General features: G+C 42.4%; 1 protein-coding gene across 2 annotated transcripts in view; it reads right to left on the bottom strand.

Moving 5' to 3' along the window:
* LOC311128188 (unconventional myosin-Ie-like) overlaps positions 1–22,010 on the bottom strand; it is a 54,479-nt gene extending 32,469 nt beyond the window's left edge. For both annotated transcript variants that reach the window (XM_084160195.1, XM_084160196.1), the window contains exon 1: positions 21,732–22,010. In XM_084160195.1, the coding sequence (XP_084016321.1) occupies positions 21,732–21,734 (3 nt within the window). In that variant the 5' untranslated portion in view covers positions 21,735–22,010. The remainder of the gene's footprint in view (positions 1–21,731) is intronic.
* Between the last annotated feature and the right edge of the window lie 440 nt (positions 22,011–22,450).

The following is a 22,450-nucleotide window of genomic DNA, read 5'->3' as shown; positions in this document are numbered from 1 at the left end:
CAAGCAGAGAGACTGCTCAAATGAACCCTTAACGTTCTCAGGGGTGGCTCGATTTTCTTACACCAACTAAATAAATACCACAACCTCTCTTTACAGACTCACTCTTAGCATGGAACATAGTGAGTAATGTTAATAGCTTCTCAGACTATTTCTATGTGCATTTTCACTCAGGAGCCAAGACATAAATTACTGCTCCATTAATTTTCCAGACGGTTCCCATTATCATGTTTTTTAAAACAGAAGAAGAAAAGGCTGCTTTCTCCTCTCATTGGCGAGCTGAGCAAGGTGCATTACATGTGATTCCATACCCTGGGAGCTCATAAACACCTCGATGGAGATGATGTGTGAATGAAGAGAATATTGATGGGACACTGGGAAATTGGTGTCTCAGGAATGTGAAGATATACAGTGCATTCGGAAAGTATCCAGACCCCTTCCCCTTTTCCACATTTTGTTACGTTACAGCCGTATTCTAATATGGAGTACATTATTTTGTAATCATTGATGAAATATACATCTTACCCACCAATGCCAAAATATACCCGCATTTGGCAGGTGGCGGGTGTTAATTTTAGGCCCTGCTTCCAAGTCAAGGTAAACTTTTGGTTGTATTAATTTATTACCCCCGAGGCCAGCCGGTGTAACTGCTAAACTGCTTGCTGACTGTGCAGTGCTGCTTCAGTGTTATGAGATATTTTTGTCAGATGTTACTATGGTATAGTATAATTACAAGCATTCCATAAGTGTCAAAGGCTTTTATTGACAATTACATTAAGTTTATGCAAAGAGTCAATAAAAATATAATAAATAAATATGCCATTTAGCAGACGCTTTTATCCAAAGCGACTTACAGTCATGCGTGCATACATTTTTGTGTATGGGTGGTCCCGGGGATCGAACCCACTACCTTGGTGTTACAAGCGCCGTGCTCTACCAGCTGAGCTACAGAGGACCACAAATATTTGCTGTGTTGACCCTTCTTTTTCAAGACCTCTGCAATCCGCCCTGGCATGCTGTCAATTAACTTATGGGCCACATCCTGACTGATGGCAGCCCATTCTTGCATAATCAATGCTTGGAGTTTGTCAGAATTTGTGGGTTTTTGTTTGTCCACCCGCCTCTTGAGGATCGACCACAAGTTCTCAATGGGATTAAGGTCTGGGGAGTTTACTGGCCAAGGACCCAAAATGTCAATGTTTTCTTCCCCGAGCCACTTAGTTAACACTTTTGCCTTATGGCAAGGTGCTCCATCATGCTGGAAATGGCATTGGTCGTCACCAAACTGTTCTTGGATGGTTGGGAGAAATTGCTCTTGGAGGATGTGTTGGTACCATTCTTTATTCATGGCTGTGTTCTTAGGCAACATTGTGAGTGAGCCCACTCCTTTGGCTGAGAAGCAACCCCATACATGAATGGTCTCAGGATGCTTTACTGTTGGCGTGACACAGGACTGATGGTAGCGCTCACCTTGTCTTCTCCGGACAAGGTGTTTTCCGGATGCCCCAAACAATCGGAAAGGGGATTCATCAGAGAAAATGACTTTACCCCTGTCCTCAGCAGTCCAATCCCTGTACCTTTTGCAGAATATCAGTCTGTCCCTGATGTTTTTCCTGGAGAGAAGTGGCTTCTTTGCTGCCCTTCTTGACACCAGGCCATCCTCCAAAAGTCTTCGCCTCACTGTGCTTGCAGATGCACTCACATCTGCCTGCTGCCATTCCTGAGCAAGCTCTGCACTGGTGGTGCCCCGATCCCGCAGCTGTATCAACTTTAGGAGACGGTCCTGGCGCTTGCTGGACTTTCTTGGGCGCCCTGACGCCTTCTTCACAACAATTGCACCTCTCTCCTTGAAGTTCTTGATGATCCGATACATGGTTGATTTAGGTGCAATCTTACTAGCAGCAATATCTTTTTGTGCAAAGCAATGATGACGGCACGTGTTTCCTTGCAGGTAATCATGGTTAACAGAGGAAGAACAATGATTTCAAGCACCACCCTCCTTTTAAAGCTTCCAGTCTGTTATTCTAACTCAATCAGCATGACAGAGTGATCTCCAGCCTTGTCCACGTCAACACTCTCACCTGTGTTAACGAGAGAATCACTGACATGATGGCAGCTGGTCCTTTTGTGGCAGGGCTGAAATGCAGTGGAAATGTTTTTTGGGATTACGTTCATTTTCATGGCAAAGAGGGACTGCAATTAATTGCAATTCATCTGATCACTCTTCATGACATTCTGGAGTATATGCAAATTGCCATCATCAAAACTGAGGCAGCAGACTTTGTGAAAATTTGTATTTGTGTCATTCTCAAAACTTTTGACCACGACTGTACTGCATGATTGTAGCGGGTTTACTAACGCGTTAGTTCTAGTAGCTATGTTGACTATGACGTTAGCTAATACAGTGACAACGATGTAGGCTGTGTGGAGCGGTTATGATATGAAGGTTTGGCTTAGAAAGGTTTTTTCACCTGCTCACAGACAGCTGATTTGTTATACTGTATTTCCATGATTGACTACATCACAATCATAGTATGTGAGACTGACTCACCCTCACTCAGACACCCTCACTTTTCCACATGCTCTTGATAAAGCATGAGCCAAGTCAGAGGTTCACAGAGACCTTTACACAAGAACAGCCAAGTGAGGGAGAAACAGTCCAGTCTTCCAGGCAGCTTTCATAAACATTCAGAAGAAAAGGACTAGTTGATCAATTCCATATAATAATGTCATATTATTATGAGCTTCTCTGTTATATTTCCATACTCATCTGAAATCCAAAACATTGGCTTCATCTCATTATCATGCTCTAATGCAGTAGCAATGACATTAACTGCATTGTGCTTGGAATCTACTGCAGATGTCGCAGTTTGGAGCCCACCACAAATATGCATACAACAGCCCAGGTCTATAGCCCAACCCCAGGCAAATCTTATTAAAGCTGGCCCCATTTATGCTGTAGGACAGAACCCTACATCCAAAAATGAAAATGAAGTACCACACTAGGCTATTTAGAGTGCTATATTTATCCTGTTGCTGCTTTGTTGGGAATGATAATGTTCTACTTGAAGAGGGAGAGGTTGTAAGCCGGAAACACAGGAGCCAAAAGTTCAGAGTATTTTCCATGGGGGTTAGAGGAGAACATTGGGTACTTTGAGATGTTAACAATCATTTGCTAACATTTTATAATAACTATCATCAATACGCACCAATAAATTAACTTATAAATAAATAATAATAAATAATATGCCATTTAGCAGACGCTTTTATCCAAAGCGACTTACAGTCATGCGTGCATACATTTTTGTGTATGGGTGGTCCCGGGGATCGAACCCACTACCTTGGCGTTACAAGCGCCGTGCTCTACCAGCTGAGCTACAGAGGACCACAATCTTTATAAACATTGATAAGAATGTATAATGGCTTATTGATCACAGTGGTTATAATCCCAATCATTTTGACTGCTTGTTGGATGCTTTGAGATAGATTGCTAGTATATGGCTCTGGTTGAAACCTACCTATGTGTTTTGACTGAGATCTAGCCTAGCGCTGGATGCTGTTCTCTATGGTAAGTGATTCCCCAGGTTAGTGGAAAAGATGAGGTGCGTCAGTCCGTGCTGGAGGTCTGAGAGCATACAGTCCCTTAGGGGGACAGATGGGACTGGGAGCTACCAATAATAACATCAACATGGAACCAGCATTGACTTCCCTCTGAGCACATCTTAACAACCACCTTCTACACACAGACCGCCCTTGGTAACAACATACTACAGAGCATCAGTCATAACTAATGATTTTTGCTTCTGTACAATTCCAGTCACATACATAGTATGTGTTTCACAGATGTCAAAACAACCTTGATCCCAGGAAGTATGACTGGGACCTCTGTCCAAAGAGATCTAGGATTAACCTGATTCTTTACTTGATCTCATTCTCTCTCGGAAATAACAATCAACTCCCTAAAGTCTCCCAGGTTTGGGACCAGACCTTTTCCTTAAAGTTAACCACGACAGCATTTGAGGAATTTCTGCACCAGCCCCAGATTCATAATGTCAGGCTTTTTTTCATGCAAATACCATTACCATATATGGAGAGTGCCGAGCGGAGCTGAGCTCAGGAAATGGCTGGGTTTGATTCAGTATAACAGCCCCCCCCCCATTCCCCTCTTTTACTCTGTTCTCCTTTTCCAACCCTGGATTTGACACAGAGCCCACCATGTGTTAAGCAGACCACTTTCTGGGTGCTACACTCTACTACAGAACTGGATCTCTTTCCAGTAAGAATCTATGAGAATAAACTCTCTCCTCCATTCGATAAATCTGATTATCTTTACTAGCCTAGATTATTGATGACTTGAGTGTTTGAAGATTTGAAACATGAAAATATGACATTTGAAACAGCTTCAAATATGTCTTTCATAGTCTTTGTCAGCTGAAAAGATAAATTGAATAACTGTGTGATATCATATTACAAAACAATAAAAGGCTGATGTGCAGCCTCCTCCCTCCCTCCCCCCTCCAACAGCTGCCTTGTAGGCTGAGCTGTCCAGCATGTTGTGGTTTGGCCCAGGACCAAGCAAAGACTCATGGCTGTCATCAACAGATTAAGACAGGGTTTGTTAATGAAGTGATGGTCTTCAGTGCAAACTGCAGGAGAGAGCTTGTTCCAAGCCTCTTGGTCCAGATGAAGACATAGAAGCTATTGGACGTGGAGTCTACAGTAAACCTCACTAAGACACATAAACCCAGCTGCAGTGTCCAAAGCCGGTTTGCGTGTACTGTCTTGGACTACATGGAAATGCCCCATAGCTAAACTGTCCTAAAATGCTGACATCTTGGTGGATATTGCTTGGGATGTGGCCAGGATCAGGCTACACATTTATTTTGTTCATGCAAGGCTTTTACCCAGTGTTGGATAAGTGCATACATGTGCTACCATGTAGCAGTTTAGTTGACCTGATTTCTGAAAGCAGCTCCATTCTGATTCAGGTTTCCCTCCCCAGAGAAGGATTTTATAACAGATTTTTGATTTAATTTAAACAGATTTGAGAAGCTTTGGACAGATGCACATATACTAAGTCTTATAGTATGAAATGCCAACATGCATTTTGTTGATTAAAAAAACCCAACCCCCCCACCTCAAACCTTGAAGAAAAGAATCTGTGATCCTCCACCCCACCCATACTATATCTAGCACTGGAAGGCATGATGTCAGTTAGTACTTCCTGTCTCCATGACCCCGGGTCACTGCCAGGTCACACAGCCATACATCAGCTATGACCTTTGACTAGACTAGAGCAACACATTTCTCTGTTCTAACTTATCACCTACCGACACTACACGGCCCTGTCCATTTGACATGAATTCCCATTGTTGCCTGAACTAATACCTCCTGGTTCTGTTTACATCCAATCAATTAAAGGGGAAATCTGAAGTTGCTACATCCATCTTTGGTGTGTACCAATTGATTCTTGAAGAATATAACTTATAAATACCTCATGAGCTTAGTTCAACTGTCATACCCCTTCAGAACCCAAGATATAAGCTTGTTTTACTTCAATGTTTGTAAACATTGTAAATGTAAACAAACACTATATAGCCTCAAAACATGGTTAAAACTAATCTATAATGTTGATATCATGGATGGTCAGTCCTTGCATCCATAGCTCGGTCTATGAATTTGAGTGTGGTTACAATAAGCTTTTACATACCTTCCCAAGTTCTCTCACGTCACCCCCCTCCTCCGCACACTCCACTGGCTTCCAATTGAAGCTCGCATCCGCTACAAGACCATGGTGCTTGCCTTTGGAGCAGTGAGGGGAACGGCACCCCTGTACCTTCAGGCTCTGATCAGTCCCTACACCCAAACGAGGACATTGCGTTCATCCACCTCTGGCCTGCTGGCTCCCCTTCCTCTGCGGAAGCACAGCTCCCCCTCAGCCCAGTCAAAACTGTTCGCTGCTCTGGCACCCCAATGGTGGAACAAGCTCCCTCACGACGCCAGGACAGCGGAGTCACTCACCACCTTCCGGAGACATTTGAAACCCCACCTCTTTAAGGAATATCTGGGATAGGCTAAAGTATTCCTTCTAACCCCCCCCCCCCCCCAAATTGTAAAGTGGTTATCCCACTGGCTATAGGGTGAACGCACCAATTTGTGAGTCGCTCTGGCTAAGAGCGTCTGCTAAATGACGTTAATGTGCCCTTGAGCAAGGCACTTAACCCTAATTGCTCCTGTAAGTCGCTCTGGTTAAGAGCGTCTGCTAAATGACTAAAATGTAAAATGTAAATGTAATTTCTCCAGCCCCATCCCTCAGTTTTTTACCGAAACAGGGGCGCTTTGTTATTATTTCAACTGCTGATTGCCCCTTTAACTGACATAAACTAAATATAACTAAATCAAGTCCAACACTAAGCAGTGCTTCCACCTGTACTCTATCACTGCTCTGGATTAACTGCTGAATCTGCACTTTTAAAAACCACTCATTTCAGAGCAGTGCCAGGAACAGAGTGCTGACAGAGAGTAAACCTTCCACAAGTCAAGAGGAGAAAACACAGCAATCATCAAAAAGAGAGGTTGAAAACCCCCGGATGATGATTCAGACTACTGTAGTGTCTCTAATATTATATATATATATATATATATATATATGTATATGAGTGGCAGCAACACCCAGGGTACAGCCAATGAGGAGCCAGCTTCACCACTGCTCAGCACCATGCCAGTAGAGGAGACGTCCATGCCGAGCCTAAGAACACTACCCAGACTTGGACTAATAGTTGTCTCGCGTCAATAACTAAAAACATTTCTGACCCTGTCTGGGTCTCTTAGTCTGGCACCCATAACTCCCCATTAATGAAAATACCCAGAGCCTAATGCCAGTGGAAACTGTCCCCGCTACCAAAGCTCATGGGCATGAAAATATGACTTACACCAATTAGAGTCAATTCAGTGTTTTTCTGAGAGACATGAACACCTGTAAACGTGCAGTTTGGTCTAGATCTATTAGGTGGAGGTGGTAGACATGAGAATCCAAGCTGCAGTGCTTCTCTCATTCTGCTGTGCAGCTACCCTGAAGTCACCTGCTTAGAAAAGATATAGCAACATCAATAATGCAGAGAAAACCACCACTACTCCTTAACTGTCTAAGTTCTTATACTGTTTATCTGGGCCAGGGCTGACGTACACGTTTAATAAGCTTTTACATAAGACAAGTGAAAAGAAAAGGCCCTATTTTTCCAAGAGTTGGTTACATAATTGTACTAAATCAACCCTAGATGGTAGCGGAGGGTAGTTTGAGCTGGAGAGAGCTGTAGCCTGCAGGGCAGGGCTAGGTAGGGCTGGGTAGCTGGGTGCCGGTGTCCTCCCCAGGGAGAACAAACAGAGAGATAAGGAGAGGTGTAAGCTGAGATAGGAGGAGAGGTTTCAAAAGAGAGGTTCCCCTATGTACTGATCCATGGAAACTCATGTGAAATGTCACATTTCATGAGAATACATCTACAGTTTATAATTCCCCCTCAAATACATGACAATATTTATGTTAAGATTCACTTCTAGCCACACAAAAATAACAATTAAATGTAATATCACATGCTATGGTATAGGGTGGAATTTATAAAGCCTAAAAAAAGCTATATGTCAACGTGGGTAGGCCTACTCTTTTTAAGAACAGCCGCACTATTTTTCTTGCTGCTTGAATGTAAACAAACCATTTGCACCGGGCTCTCATTCGTACCAATGATTTTCTGTGCCACACAGCGGCTGCTATTTGTCCAGACCAGTCTCAGGTTTCAGTCACACAGCTCCCAGCTAGGAGCCCTCCAATAGGAAGGGAATTTTTGCAAATGTCCAGTGCCTATAATAGAAAGTATATATTTTTGCAGAGACAATATCTCCTTGGATCTTTCTGTCAGAGAGAACCTTCCCTCCTTTTTCAGATTCCCATACATTACCGGGTAGATGCTTGCCACACATAGAATTCCCTGAACTAGATCTCCTATGTGGGTCCCATGGCACTGCTTAATATTGCTGTGGCAACAACATTCACACTCTCTAAAATCAGGTAGACCTCAATTATCTCCTGTAAACATGGCTGATAAGAAAATGCCATTGTGTGAGGTGTGACACCTGCAGGGATACCCTCCCATTCCCAACAAGTAATACCATACTGCAGAGTTCCCCAATAGGCAGCCCGCAGGCCAAATTCAGCCCCTGGGTGATTTTATTTGTCCCCCCAAGTTTTGAACAAAAAAATTAAAGTTTTGTTGTTGGACATAAAAGACGGTACAGTCACCAGGAAATCAGCTCAAAGTAATTTTTATTTAGGAAATCTGTTCCCAAGTATTCCTAAGCAAAAATAGAGAGGAATATGTGATCGTATCCCAATGTAATCAAGGTTTAAAATGTCTGTTTGGGATTCTTGCAGTCAATTTGCAGTGTACAAATGATTTATAACTATGTTCCGGCCCCCCGACCATCCGCTCAAGGATAGAAAAAAAAATGGCCCACAGCTGATGTCATTCAATATCCCTTTTCAGTGGACTGTGGAACACATCTGGGTGGTCTGACATTCATACTCATTCATAAGGGATATGGGTAGCACTCTAGGAGTCAGTATTGGAATAAAACTACAAGCTACAACACTGCCCGTTAGCAATGTGTTTTTATAGTATAAATTACCACTCTAAATTATGTTTTCTCAAAGAAATGACTAAAGGATTACGCCAAATGCTGCTTCTCAGCTGTGAAATCACCTGCTAGTCAGGATCCAACCACTTCTCATAAACACAATACACCCTTCAATATCCACTAGGTATCTTGAAGATAGACCTTCAGAATTCAACTCTATAAATCATGACATGGTAAAGCCTCCATCCTCGGGGTCTGAGACACCTCCTGCATCAGTAAGAAGTTTGGTATCTCCTCTTGTGATGAGACTGTTGCCAGGAGGAGAGTCAATTGCCATAAATGGCAAACCCTCCTCTGAAATAGTGAGGTTTTAGCCCAGCAGCAGTCATGGGTTATGGTCTGGACTAATTGGCCCATTTAAACAGATATATGACAAAGGACCTCCCAGGCATGGACGGGAGAACTCCTGAATGGGAGAAGGAGAAGTGGGAGGGCCCCTCACTGGAAAACACATCAATGCAGCAGGAGTTGTTTTTACAATGTGTCCCAAAACTGTCTGGGTCCTGGGTACAGTACTGCAGTGGCACAACACAGCTAAAATGAGCCCAGAGTGCCTCAAGTTATTGTGGGATAGGTCTGTGAAGGTCAGACATACTGTTAAATGTGCCTGGAGAAAAGAGAGGCGGATGTATTTTCTCTAAGACACGTTGAGTGCTTTCAGTGCCTGGATTTGTATCACCGCAATGGAGAGTGAGAGAGATATCTTCGACAGTGACAGAACAGGAGGGATACAGGCGGTGGTGGTGGTGCGACATGTCAGAAAGAAATGTGAAAAGGAACCTTGTCATAAGGGGTGTGGCTGGCTGGGTGTGTAGAAAAGCATGCCTTGTGCTTGTTCATGGTATAAATAGAAAAAGGGCCCAGTTTATACATTGGATGTATGGCTCATTTTCCTCCTTTGGCGCCACCAAGTTCATTCTTCCACTTATGAACCAGTCCTTTCAGGGGGCAAATAGATGTCTGACATAGTGATCAGTCCAACAGGGCAACCGCTAGAGAACACATTCATTTCGCTAAGAGGACACAAAGACACATAAATCGCCTATGTCAATAACATCAGCTGTGTGATAAGCTGTCCGACAGAGGTGAACGAACACAAAGCGACTTCTATACAAGTCAATATTTGTTTTTTGGGCCTTGCTGCTGCTGGGTCCGTATACAGAGAGCAAGCCACACTAGGTGCCAACTGTACAGTAAGTCGACTACTAGAGTGCATAAATTACAGCCTGTCATAAAACTGCCCTGCCTAAACAAAGTTTGACAGACTCATACAGATATACAGAGGGGAAAAAAAGTATTCCAGAAAATCACATTGTAGGATTTTTTATGAATTTATTTGCAAATTATGGTGGAAAATAAGTATTTGGTCACCTACAAACAAGCAAGATTTCTGGCTCTCACAGACCTGTAACTTCTTCTTTAAGAGGCTCCTCTGTCCTCCACTCGTTACCTGTATTAATGGCACCTGTTTGAACTTGTTATCAGTATAAAAGACACCTGTCCACAACCTCAAACAGTCACACTCCAAACTCCACTATGGCCAAGACCAAAGAGCTGTCAAAGGACACCAGAAACAAAATTGTAGACCTGCACGAGGCTGGGAAGACTGAATCTGCAATAGGTAAGCAGCTTGGTTTGAAGAAATCAACTGTGGGAGCAATTATTAGGAAATGGAAGACATACAAGACCACTGATAATCTCCCTCAATCTGGGGTTCCACACAAGATCTCACACCGTGGGGTCAAAATGATCACAAGAATGGTGAGCAAAAATCCCAGAACCACACGGGGGGACCTAGTGAATGACCTGCAGAGAGCTGGGACCAAAGTAACAAAGCCTACCATCAGTAACACACTACGCCGCCAGGGACTCAAATCCTGCAGTGCCAGACGTGTCCCCCTGCTTAAGCCAGTACATGTCCAGGCCCGTCTGAAGTTTGCTAGAGTGCATTTGGATGATCCAGAAGAGGATTGGGAGAATGTCATATGGTCAGATGAAACCAAAATATAACTTTTTGGTAAAAACTCAACTCGTCATGTTTGGAGGACAAAGAATGCTGAGTTGCATCCAAAGAACACCATACCTACTGTGAAGCATGGGGGTGGAAACATCATGCTTTGGGGCTGTTTTTCTGCAAAGGGACCAGGACGACTGATCCGTGTAAAGGAAAGAATGAATGGGGCCATGTATCGTGAGATTTTGAGTGAAAACCTCCTTCCATCAGCAAGGGCATTGAAAATGAAACGTGGCTGGGTCTTTCAGCATGACAATGATCCCAAACACACCGCCCGGGCAATGAAGGAGTGGCTTCGTAAGAAGCATTTCAAGGTCCTGGAGTGGCCTAGCCAGTCTCCAGATCTCAACCCCATAGAAAATCTTTGGAGGGAGTTGAAAGTCCATGTTGCCCAGCGACAGCCCCAAAACATCACTGCTCTAGAGGAGATCTGCATGGAGGAATGGGCCAAAATACCAGCAACAGTGTGTGAAAACCTTGTGAAGACTTACAGAAAACGTTTGACCTGTGTCATTGCCAACAAAGGGTACATAACAAAGTATTGAGAAACTTTTGTTATTGACCAAATACTTATTTTCCACCATAATTTGCAAATAAATTCATAAAAAATCCTACAATGTGATTTTCTGGAGAAAAAAAAACTCATTTTGTCTGTCATAGTTGACATGTACCTATGATGAAAATTACAGGCCTCTCTCATCTTTTTAAGTGGGAGAACTTGCACAATTGGTGGCTGACTAAATACTTTTTTTCCCCACTGTACAACAGCTTTTAAGAGATATTAGCAGCCCACAAAAGGGAAGCATAACTGAGAAGTTAATCAAAGCCAGGCATGTGTGGGAGCTTGATTAAACACTAGCAAGAACTCAACCTCTCTTTCAACCATCTATTTTTGGCCTGAATAAAAAGTGAGCATTAACCATCGTCATACTCAAATTCAACTGGGTGCATGAAGAAAAACAGGGATGTCCTGGGAACAGTAGAGCCAGATTGGCTGATAATTTAATCTAAATGCTCATATCTAGCATGGCTCACAGGAAGGTAGCATCAGAGAGCTGATGGGCTGTGTGTACTCCTGATGGTATAGACAACAGCCAGAGTAACGATGCTGGTTAAAGCATCTTACTCCCAGTCGCCCCGAGAAATGGGTGCTGGCTGACGACCAAGAGCAGCACAACTCCCATCTGAGCTGACGTTAAACACTCAGGAAGTCAGCAACAACGACCTCTCCCCAGAAAGAATTCCACCCTCCCCGAGTATGGCCTAATAACCTGGCCTACCCAACAGAACACTGGCACAGACCTTTACTTTACACACCCATCCATTTACAGTCTGTCTGGGACTGGGTATGAGGCTGCTGTCTGTCACTGGGTTTCCACATCACATGCCCAGAGAGAACTAATAGAAAACACTTATTTTGGAATACTTTGTTTTGTCACCGACTTACTTTGTGTCTGTCTGAATAGCCCAAGCAGCTGACCAGGTCTAAAAAAGAAATGGAAAATAGCTCAAACTCAGTCACTGCTGTAGACACACACACACGCTCATCGAAAAGTGATCCCAAATACAGCTTCATGACTTACTGTTCTGAATATGCACAATGAATCCAATGACAAACATTTACATTCCACAAAGACAACCTTAATGAATCACAATCAGCTTCACTGTCACAAAGCAATTGTTCACATACCAGATTTCACTGCAATCCTTTGGACACAATTCTCATATAAAATCTTCTTTCAAAGGGTTCTGGTGCAGTAAAAATGTGAGAAGAATAAAAATGATAGATGTTGCAGCAGGGTTTTTGTAGTCCTCTCCAGCTTTGAGGGAACAACATAGCACAGTTTCAATTATTTCCAGCTGACGATCTCTTGATTCTCTGACAATCATATATTTTCTTGGTCACTATAGAATTGCTAAAAGATTGCAGAGCTACATCACACCCTTTAGATATTTTCATTGAGGGTTACAGTTGATGTTTGGTTCAGTGATATGCATAGTTAAGCCATATATAGCTAATGAGATTATGGGTATTACTGACACAATGCAGTGGGAAAATGTGTGGCACAATAGTGTGCTAGTTTATGATTATAGGAAAGCCATAATGAGCCATTAGACTTCATCTGAGAAGTGATGCAGGGTGAAAACAATGGTGACCTAGGGCACGGTGACTGAGACTGAGATGGGTTGATAAAGTCTCCATGGGGCAGCGCTGGAGCCCAAACACTGAATCAGAGGCCTATGATCTTTTGACATAATGCGACAGTGGGAAGGAAACAAGCTGAACAGATAAAGGGAACTCAGCTCCAGCAGAGCGTGACATTTTCCCTCTCCATATCTGTCCTGACGGGTGAGAAAACACATGCAAATAGAAGCTTTAGATAGGACTTTGGTTAGTTATTTGTTAGGTCAGAGCTTGCTGAACAGAGTTACACCTCCTTAGTGTGGGAGACAGACAGTGGATATCTGTTGAAAATTACAAAGGTAAAGCAACCAACCACAAAATAAGGAAAACAGATAATGCAAATTAGGACATCTAGAGTATGTACTTGTCTCTCACTGTGGTGCTACTTGTTTATAATTAAGCAATAAGGCCCGAGGGGGTGTGGTATCTGGCTAATATACCACGGCTAAGGGCTGTTCTTATGCACGAAGCAACGCGGAGTACCTGTATACAGCCCTTAGCCGTGGTATATTGGCCATATACCACAAACCCCCAAGGTGCCTTATTGCTATTATAAACTGGTTACTAATGTAATTAGAGTAGTAAATGAAATGGTTTTGTAATACCTGTGGTATACGGCCTAAAATACCACATCTGTCAGCCAATCAGCATTCAGAGCTCGAACCACCCAGTTTATAATAAGAATTATTATAGTTATGCACCAGTAACACTAAAGTGACATTAACATTGACATGTGACTGATGATTCATCTGTGCATCCAGGAAAGAGATGGATAGACCTGGGAGATGAGCTATCCATTTACTGGAACACAGTCATCATCCATTGAATTCAGGGCATGTTTGTCTGTATGCTAGTGAGCAAACAGAACCCTGTTACTTCAGCTCAGACCCACAGACAATACAGAAAAAATCCAGAGGCAGACAGAAGACTCCAGCTGATGGGGCTGATATCATGGTAACTATGTTTGGAAAATATGAAAATTATGGTGACAAATGTTGTGAAATCTTTGTCTCACAGCATGAAATTGCCTAAAATATGTCAAACCTATATACTTCAAGGGAAAAACATGAGTTTCCATTTACAACACATGATACCTCCATAAAACATAGCAGCTGTTTAATTGTTGCCCAGACTAGAACAGGTGAGTATTGTCTGTGAGAGAGAAGATATCACATCAACCTCGAAGTCTGATCAAAAGTGGCCTCTACTACATTGGATCAAAGAGCTGCCTGGAACAGTTCTCCCCATCCCTCACTGGGGTAATGGGTGACATTCGCTGGGAGAACAGACTGTGCTCGCCATTGGGCTGCAACCCCAGTGAGGGTAGAGGCCTGCTGGGCTCCCAGTCCTGTGGGTAGTGGTGCAAGAGCCAGGCTCACAAACGGTGTGCTGTACCAAGGGCTGGGCAGCAGGAAACCTGGGCGAGCCAGAAGAGAAGAGGGGAGCTGACAGTGAGCTGGCCGGGACACACAGACCCAGATCACTTTACAGAGAGAGGAAAATGCAGCTGGCTGTTCCTCACCTGACCACCACATTCACGGCTGGCCCAGGATGCAGAGAGATGTGTTTCAGATTTCAAAGAATATCAAAGGCCTGCATTATCCCTGTGTCATCACTGAACCGACTGAGGAAAGCAGAAAATAAAATAATGATTTATGGAAACGTTCACTACACAAAAGTGAGGCAGAAAATGGATATACAATTGGATCTAAAAGGAGAATCCTCTATATTTTTGCTTGCTACAAAACCACTAGAATGACAGGTAACCCTACATTATAAAGGCGTCAATGGCACAGTTAACAGGTGGTATTAGTTTGCATAAAGGGAACATTTACTTGTCAGTAAAGAACAATGGGGTTTTGGTTTGGAGAACAAACTGCCACCATGATCAACTACTGAGGAATACTAAGTAAGTGCCAAACAGAGGAAGTTGCTGTGTTAATGGCATCATGAATGGTCACCATGAAGTGGTATCCTCTAATGTGATGCACTTTAACAGACATGGCAGGATGTGGCATCACATCAGACAGCATATCTGTTTGAGGACAGAAAGGTCAACAACAGCTCTTTATAAAACTAGTGGAAATGTTAAACCTTCAATAAAAATCTAAATTAAAGCAATGCTCATTTTAGCCTGTTTGATGTTTCATTAGTCCTTTTAACTTTTCATTTTGCACAAACAAACCGCAAGGGGTTACAACTAATGAGTAAATATCATTCAGAGGAGCTTCTGTGAGAACGTTGTCAGACTAGTATAGCCCAGACCAGCGTTTAACATCCATGGATAAATCTGGTTCTATACCTTCCAGAGGACAATGGCAGAGCATTGATCCAGTGTGATTCAGCTATCTTTTCTGGAAGTCAGTGAGTCGGAACTTAGAACCTGTGTGATGGCTTATGGAACGCCACGAACATGAAGATGGAGCTTTCTAACAAAGACCAATATGTGTGGGATTGATAAAGAGGAGAGTGTAGGTTTACTGGACCTCTGTGAACAAATTTAACGAGTTCCCCAGTTCTACAGAAGGGGTGTTCGCCCTGTTCTAGAGAAGTGCTCGAATTCCTGCAAAAATCATTTCAGCAATGCAGGGTGGAAAATGGAGCGCAGGCTTTGAAATGGGGGGATGTTACTGAGCATGCACCTCCCTGCAGGAAAAGCTGATAAAAACCATATGCTGTCATACTGACCTAGTATTCAGCATCTGGCAGAGTGGGGCCTATGAGTGATGCTACCGTCTGGTGCTCCAGAGTGACAGACGGCTTCTCTCCATACAAGCCAAATATTAGAGTTCCCTCAATGTGGCCCCAAAAAGCCTTTCAAAATGAAGAGTTTTGCACTGAGTAACTGCAGTGTGTTTCGCATTGGTGCATAATGTTCATTCTTTAACTCTGACATCATCAGACTAAAGAGAGGAGAATATCTGGGGAAAGTTTGTTATTTGACAGAAATTCTGTTTTTGACGAGCCAGGTTCTGATACATCCAGATCACGTACTATGATCTTGTACACAAAACAGCAAACCTACTTTTGGAGCAAACCTGGAAAAACAATTGCTCCTTTCATGTCCAATTTTTCCAGTGGTGCAAAATGCTAAGATGCAAGACGTATTAAATGTATTCCACCTGGTTCATTGAAAGGATACATTCAGTTGTGTCCAACAGTTTCATACTGTTTTGAATTCAACCTTTCCATTCTCTGCTTACAGAATATTATGTTCAATAAATCTGTCACTGATGAAGGGATCTGTATATACTGTCATTAAAGCTACCTCACAAGAAGGAAACCACTCCATTTCCTTCTGGTCATTCAGCATGAAATTCAGCACCCATGCCAGGGAACCGCCCACAAGCTCTAGTCTAAATAAGAATATCTCCAACTTCAGCAGATCCAAGGGACTTGGGTTCACTGCAGCATATTACCTTTGAAGTGAGTCAGATTGTGCCTCAAGGCTAAAAGTTTTCTAATGCTGGCTCATCTAGATGTTGTGTGCACAGCATGCTGAATCAATCTATCCTCATATCTGGGTTTATTCGTTGGAATCTACTACAGAAAGACAAAAGTTTTTAAAACCACTATGAGCCTACAGAGAGGTAGTCGTCCAGTCATCAGGTGCATGCCTTTTATGGTACCCTCAGGAGGACAATGGGTAAATCCATTTGAATTCAACCACTTTTTGACAGCACCCCTTTTGATTTGAACTAAACCTTCCATACATCATTGACCATGGTAGAAGTGGTCAGAAAGAGATAAAGAGTGCTTCAAGAGATAAAGGTGCTCAAAGTTGACCTTTTTTGATTACCCCACCATACCATGAGACATCCATATCTTAATCATTGGAAAAGATAAACGGTTGAGATTGTTATAATTTAAAAGCTTGCAAACAGGGTTGTCAAACTTTGTAAAAAAATAAATTTTTATGATTATATATTTTTCAACGTCAATTATCTAAAATTGCATAAACTCAACAACAACTAAATTATTTGCATATGTTGTAGTTTAGACCCTATTTTACATCATATGAGGTTTTTGTGCTGTGCCCGCCATCGGTTGAGACGCACAACATGCTCTTGAATACAGGGTAGGTGTCATGGTCTAGCTGATAAATGTACTAAAATGGGAATACAATTTAAAATGTTGACTTTCAAATGGTACCACAAAGATGGTTGGAGGTCCACAAATCAGACAACGTTGACTTAAAATGTGAATATCTGTTTTAAATTATACTGTCAATAATCCTCCATAGAAATATAGACAGTAGAATAGATATGACCATTTATGTTGACATTGGACGGTGGGTGGACCGGCGGTCCTCTTTGTGGTAGTAAAAAGTTACAATTTCAATTCAATTCCAATTTCAACAGTGTACCAGTTAAATTGCAGTGGTCTGAAGGGATAGGATTGATATTTCCATGATTGAAATGACGCCCACTCTGTATTCAAGAGCATGTTGTGTCTCAACCGATGGCGGGCACAACACAAAAACCTCAGATGATGTAAAGTAGGGTCTAAGAAATTATCAAATCGTTTGACAACCCTGTTCCTAAGCTTTTAAATGATATCAAACTCAACAGTTTCTCTTTTCCAGTGATGGGGTATGCAAAATGGGTCAAATTTGAGCGGCTCTATCTCCTGAATGTTTTAGCATTCAGGCCCAAAAAGTCACTTTCTGAGCACTTCTTCCATGGGCAAACATGTATGGAAAGTTTTGTTTAAATCAAAAGGGATGCTGTCAAAAAGTGATTAAATTCATATGGATTTACCCCAATGGAAGCTCACGTACAATATTTCCTTTAGAACTCCTATAATCGTACCTCATTGTTCTGATATAACATGAAAATACTTTACGTTCTCAGCTTGACTGTTAGCCAAGGTACAGAGCTCATTTATGTGCTACTGAGTGTGTATTATGTAAAGGTTCTCTCTTTGGATTCCCTTGTGGGAAACCAGATCTACAGGCTCCATACACTGTGCACTGGGAGCAGAGCAGTGAGACTGCATAACAGGGTTGACCTGTTCTAGAGATAATGCGTGGGATATGGACATAGGGCAGGGATGGTAATGTCAGAATATACACTGAGTGTACAAAACAATATTGAGTTGCACCCCCTTTTGCCCTCAGAACAGTCTCAATTCGCCGGGGCATGGACATCACAAGGTGTCGAAAGCGTTCTACATGGATGCTGGCACATGTTGACTTCAATGCTTCCCACAGTTGTGTCAAATTGGCTGGATGCCCTTTGGGTAGTGGACCATTCTTGACACACACAGGAAACTGTTGAGCGTGAAAAACCCAGCAGCATTGCGCCTGGCACCTACTACCAAACCCTGTTCAAAGGCTCTTTTGTCTTGCCCATTCACCCTCTGAATGACACACGTACACAATCCATGTCTCAGTTGTCTCAAGGCTTAAAAATCCTTCTTTAACCTGTCTCCTCCGCTTCATCTACATTGATTGAAGTGTATTTAAAAAGTGACATCACTAAGGGATCATACAGTGAGGGAAAAAAGTATTTTATCCCCTGCTGATTTTGTACGTTTGCCCACTGACAAAGAAATTATCAGTCTATAATTTTAATGGTAGGTTTATTTGAACAGTGAGAGACAGAATAACAACAACAAAATCCTGAAAAACGCATGTCAAAAATTTTATAAATTGATTTGCATTTTAATGAGAGAAATAAGTATTTGACCCCTCTGCAAAACATGACTTAGTACTTGGTGGCAAAACCCTTGTTGGCAATCACAGAGGTCAGACGTTTCTTGTAGTTGGCCACCAGGTTTGCACACATCTCAGGAGGGATTTTGTCCCACTCCTCTTTGCAGATCTTCTCCAAGTCATTAAGGTTTCGAGGCTGACGTTTGGCAACTCGAACCTTCAGCTCCCTCCACAGATTTTCTAAGGGATTAAGGTCTGGAGACTGGCTAGGCCACTCCAGGACTTTAATGTGCTTCTTCTTGAGCCACTCCTTTGTTGCCTTGGCCGTGTGTTTTGGGTTATTGTCATGCTGGAATACCCATCCACTACCCATTTTCAATGCCCTGCCTGAGGGAAGGAGGTTCTCACCCAAGATTTGACGGTACATGGCCCCATCCATCGTCCCTTTGATGTGGTGAAGTTGTCCTGTCCCCTTAGCAGAAAAACACACCCAAAGCATAATGTTTCCACCTCCATGTTTGACGGTGGGGATGGTGTTCTTGGGGTCATAGGCAGCATTCCTCCTCCTCCAAACACGGCAAGTTGAATTGATGCCAAAGAGCTCCATTTTGGTCTCATCTGACCACAACACTTTCACCCAGTTCTCCTCTGAATCATTCAGATGTTCATTGGCAAACTTCAGACGGGCATGCATATGTGCTTTTTTGAGCAGGGGGACCTTGCGGGCACTGCAGGATTTCAGTCCTTCACGGCGTAGTGTGTTACTAATTGTTTTCTTGGTGACTATGGTCCCAGCTGCCTTGAGATCATTGACAAGATCCTCCCGTGTAGTTCTGGGCTGATTCCTCACCGTTCTCATGATCATTGCAACTCCACGAGGTGAGATCTTGCATGGAGCCACAGGCAGAGGGAGATTGACAGTTATTTTGTGTTTCTTCCATTTGCGAATAATCGCACCAACTGTTGTCACCTTCTCACCAAGCTGCTTGGCGATGGTCTTGTAGCCCATTCCAGCCTTGTGTAGGTCTACAATCTTGTCCCTGACATCCTGGCGAGCTCTTTGGTCTTGGCCATGGTGGAGAGTTTTGAATCTGATTGATTGATTGCTTCTGTGGACAGGTGTCTTTTATACAGGTAACAAACTGAGATTAGGAGCACTCCCTTTAAGAGTGTGCTCCTAATCTCAGCTCGTTACCTGTATAAAAGACACTTGGGAGCCAGAAATCTTTCTGATTGAGAGGGGGTCAAATACTTATTTCCCTCATTAAAATGCAAATCAATTTATAACATTTTTGACATGCGTTTTTCAGGATTTTTTTGTTATTCTGTCTCTCACTGTTCAAATAAACCTACCATTAAAATTATAGACGGATCATTTCTTTGTCAGTGGGCAAATTTACAAAATCAGCAGGGGATCAAATACTTTTTTCCCTCACTGTAGCTTTCACCTGGTCAGTCTGTGTCATGGAAAGAGCAGGTGTGCCTAATGTTTTGTACACTCAGTGTACAGTACAGGACATTACAAGTCAAGCAAAGTCATTCAGTGGATTTGGGCAATTCATGTGGAACAAATGATACAACGTGATAAATCTTGCTCATTTAATTAAATCAAACAAAAGAAAATATCCATCATTGATTAGACCCAACCTCTGCCTTTTAAGAGAATGCAATACTGCAGATGACTTGTTGGATTCAATAAACAGTACTTTAGCTGACACCCACAGTGGGATATCTGCCACAATGGCAATGGCCTCATGAACTGTGGTCTAAACACAAAGGAAGAGGCCATGCAACAGGGACAACTTTCTCCATAACTCTCACCGGTACGCTTCAGCTGCTGGGATGACATTCAGTAACCAGGAGAAACCGGTCTCCATGTGGATAACACACACGCGCTGCTCTCTGTCTCCTCTTCCATGACCAACCTGTTTTATTCAAAGTAGGGCCGTGCCTCATGCACCTACACTGTACCTAGGAAGTGGGAGGTGCATGTGACTGTGTCCCTCAATATAGGTGGTTGCTATAGTGACTATCTGCAGGATACCTTTCTTTTACAACACCCCTCCCCCTCCCCTACAGATGTATAATTGTATGGTAAGTCAGATGAAAGTTGTTGAGTAGATAACAATTACAAATAATATGTTATTTTCCATTATGCCATATTGGCTTTTTTCCACCTGTATCACAGAGTGTAAACAAACAAGTTTAACAATGAACAGGGCAGACTGTTTCCAACTGGGCCCTCTAGATCGCAATTTTCATCTTTAGCATGTCTCACTAAGGCTTTGGAATCCAATACACATTGTTGTCCAAAACATTTTATTGGTTCAATGTTTAATGGTTTACTATATCTCTCGTCCACATAAAAAATCCTGCCCAGTTAGAGAGGGAGAGCAGGAGAGAGTGTGAGAGAGAACTTTTATCATAAACATATGGTAGGTAGGCTACTCCTCAAATAGGAGAGGGAAAATAGTGGATTGGATTGTTGTTGCATTCTTAACATTCCATACAACCTGCTAGATTGGATTAACGACATAAAGGAGACTAGAAGCAGCATTTAGTCAGTGCTGTTCTTTGAATTGAACTTTACACTGTAGCAAAACAAAACCTAATATGATTGCAATTCCTGTCTCCTTAAATATATAATTCCGTGAAGTAGGCACTCCTACATCCAGCTATGTTATTATTCTCTATGGCAATTAAACACATAATGGCTATTGGTTACAATAATAGGCAACTTCACATCAGCCTCTAAAAATGACCCTTGCAGCATCTCAGTAGGCTATGACTCATGACGACATGAAATTGTTGAATGACTAGCCATGTTAAACTAAAAATGTCTCCAAATAGTCTGGTGACAATTTACAGGATGCAATATCAACCTTATTTTACAATTTATACAAATGGTATGGTCATTAGGCTAAAACATAATAATATATTTCATAAAATTACATTGTCCCCTTGTATTGACCCTTTATACTGTGCAATAGGAATATGTTGATCTTTTTTTTTTTTTTATGACGTGAGGGAAATTTAACGTCATAGTGTTACGAATCCATTAGATCTCTTTATATTTAAGAATCTATAAGAACTTTCAAGTCCCTTTCAAGAAGACATAATATCGTGTTCCTTCATATCCATATGACATGATTATACAGAAAAAACAGTCTGTATCAGATCAATTCTCTTACCATTCTCTCTCTTTCCCCAGACAGTTACAATGTATCCTTCTATTCCGTATTGAACAGGGGCTGTCTCAGTAGTCGTCTATTACTAAAACCTGTAAAACGTAGTTGGTCGGCTTCTAAGAAAAAAACAAGACAAATTCCAAATAAACAATAGGATCCCAGATGCTTTCCAAGCAGGAACGCACGGATTCTCCTCAGGACCTGGTTCCTCTGTCCATACTGTAACTATTGTAAATGAACTCAGGCTCTGAATGCTGCTGTATGTTTGAGCGCTGAAGTTAAACTTCGAGGCTGGTAGTTGACTGAGCAGCCTGACCAAACAATCCATAAATGGAAAATTCGTCTTTAGCCCTCAGCCAATAGGAGCGGGATCTGGACGCGTCACTCCAGAGGGAATCCCACCAGATGATTTTGGGTAAAAAGTGCGGCCCAATCAAATCGGACAAATAAGAGCTTTGAATTTGATAAGAATTTATTCTGAAAGAGGACCATATTGTACAAGCATTATACACTTCATGATACTTTTATATCACTCATGGGATAGCTTTTACAAGTTTATCTTTCCTTCTAAATTGAGCAGAAATGTCCTTGTCCCATGGCGCTCTAGCGACTCCTGTGTCGGGCCGGGCGCATGCACGCTGACACGGTCGCCAGTTGTAAGGTGTTTCCTCCGACACATTGGTGCAGCGGACTTCCGGGTTAAGCGAGCAGTGTGTCAAGAA

The sequence above is a fragment of the Coregonus lavaretus genome, assembly GCF_964263955.1.
Source record: "Coregonus lavaretus genome assembly, chromosome: 4".
Taxonomy (NCBI): domain Eukaryota; kingdom Metazoa; phylum Chordata; class Actinopteri; order Salmoniformes; family Salmonidae; genus Coregonus; species Coregonus lavaretus.
This window is presented reverse-complemented; position numbering and strand designations above follow the sequence as displayed.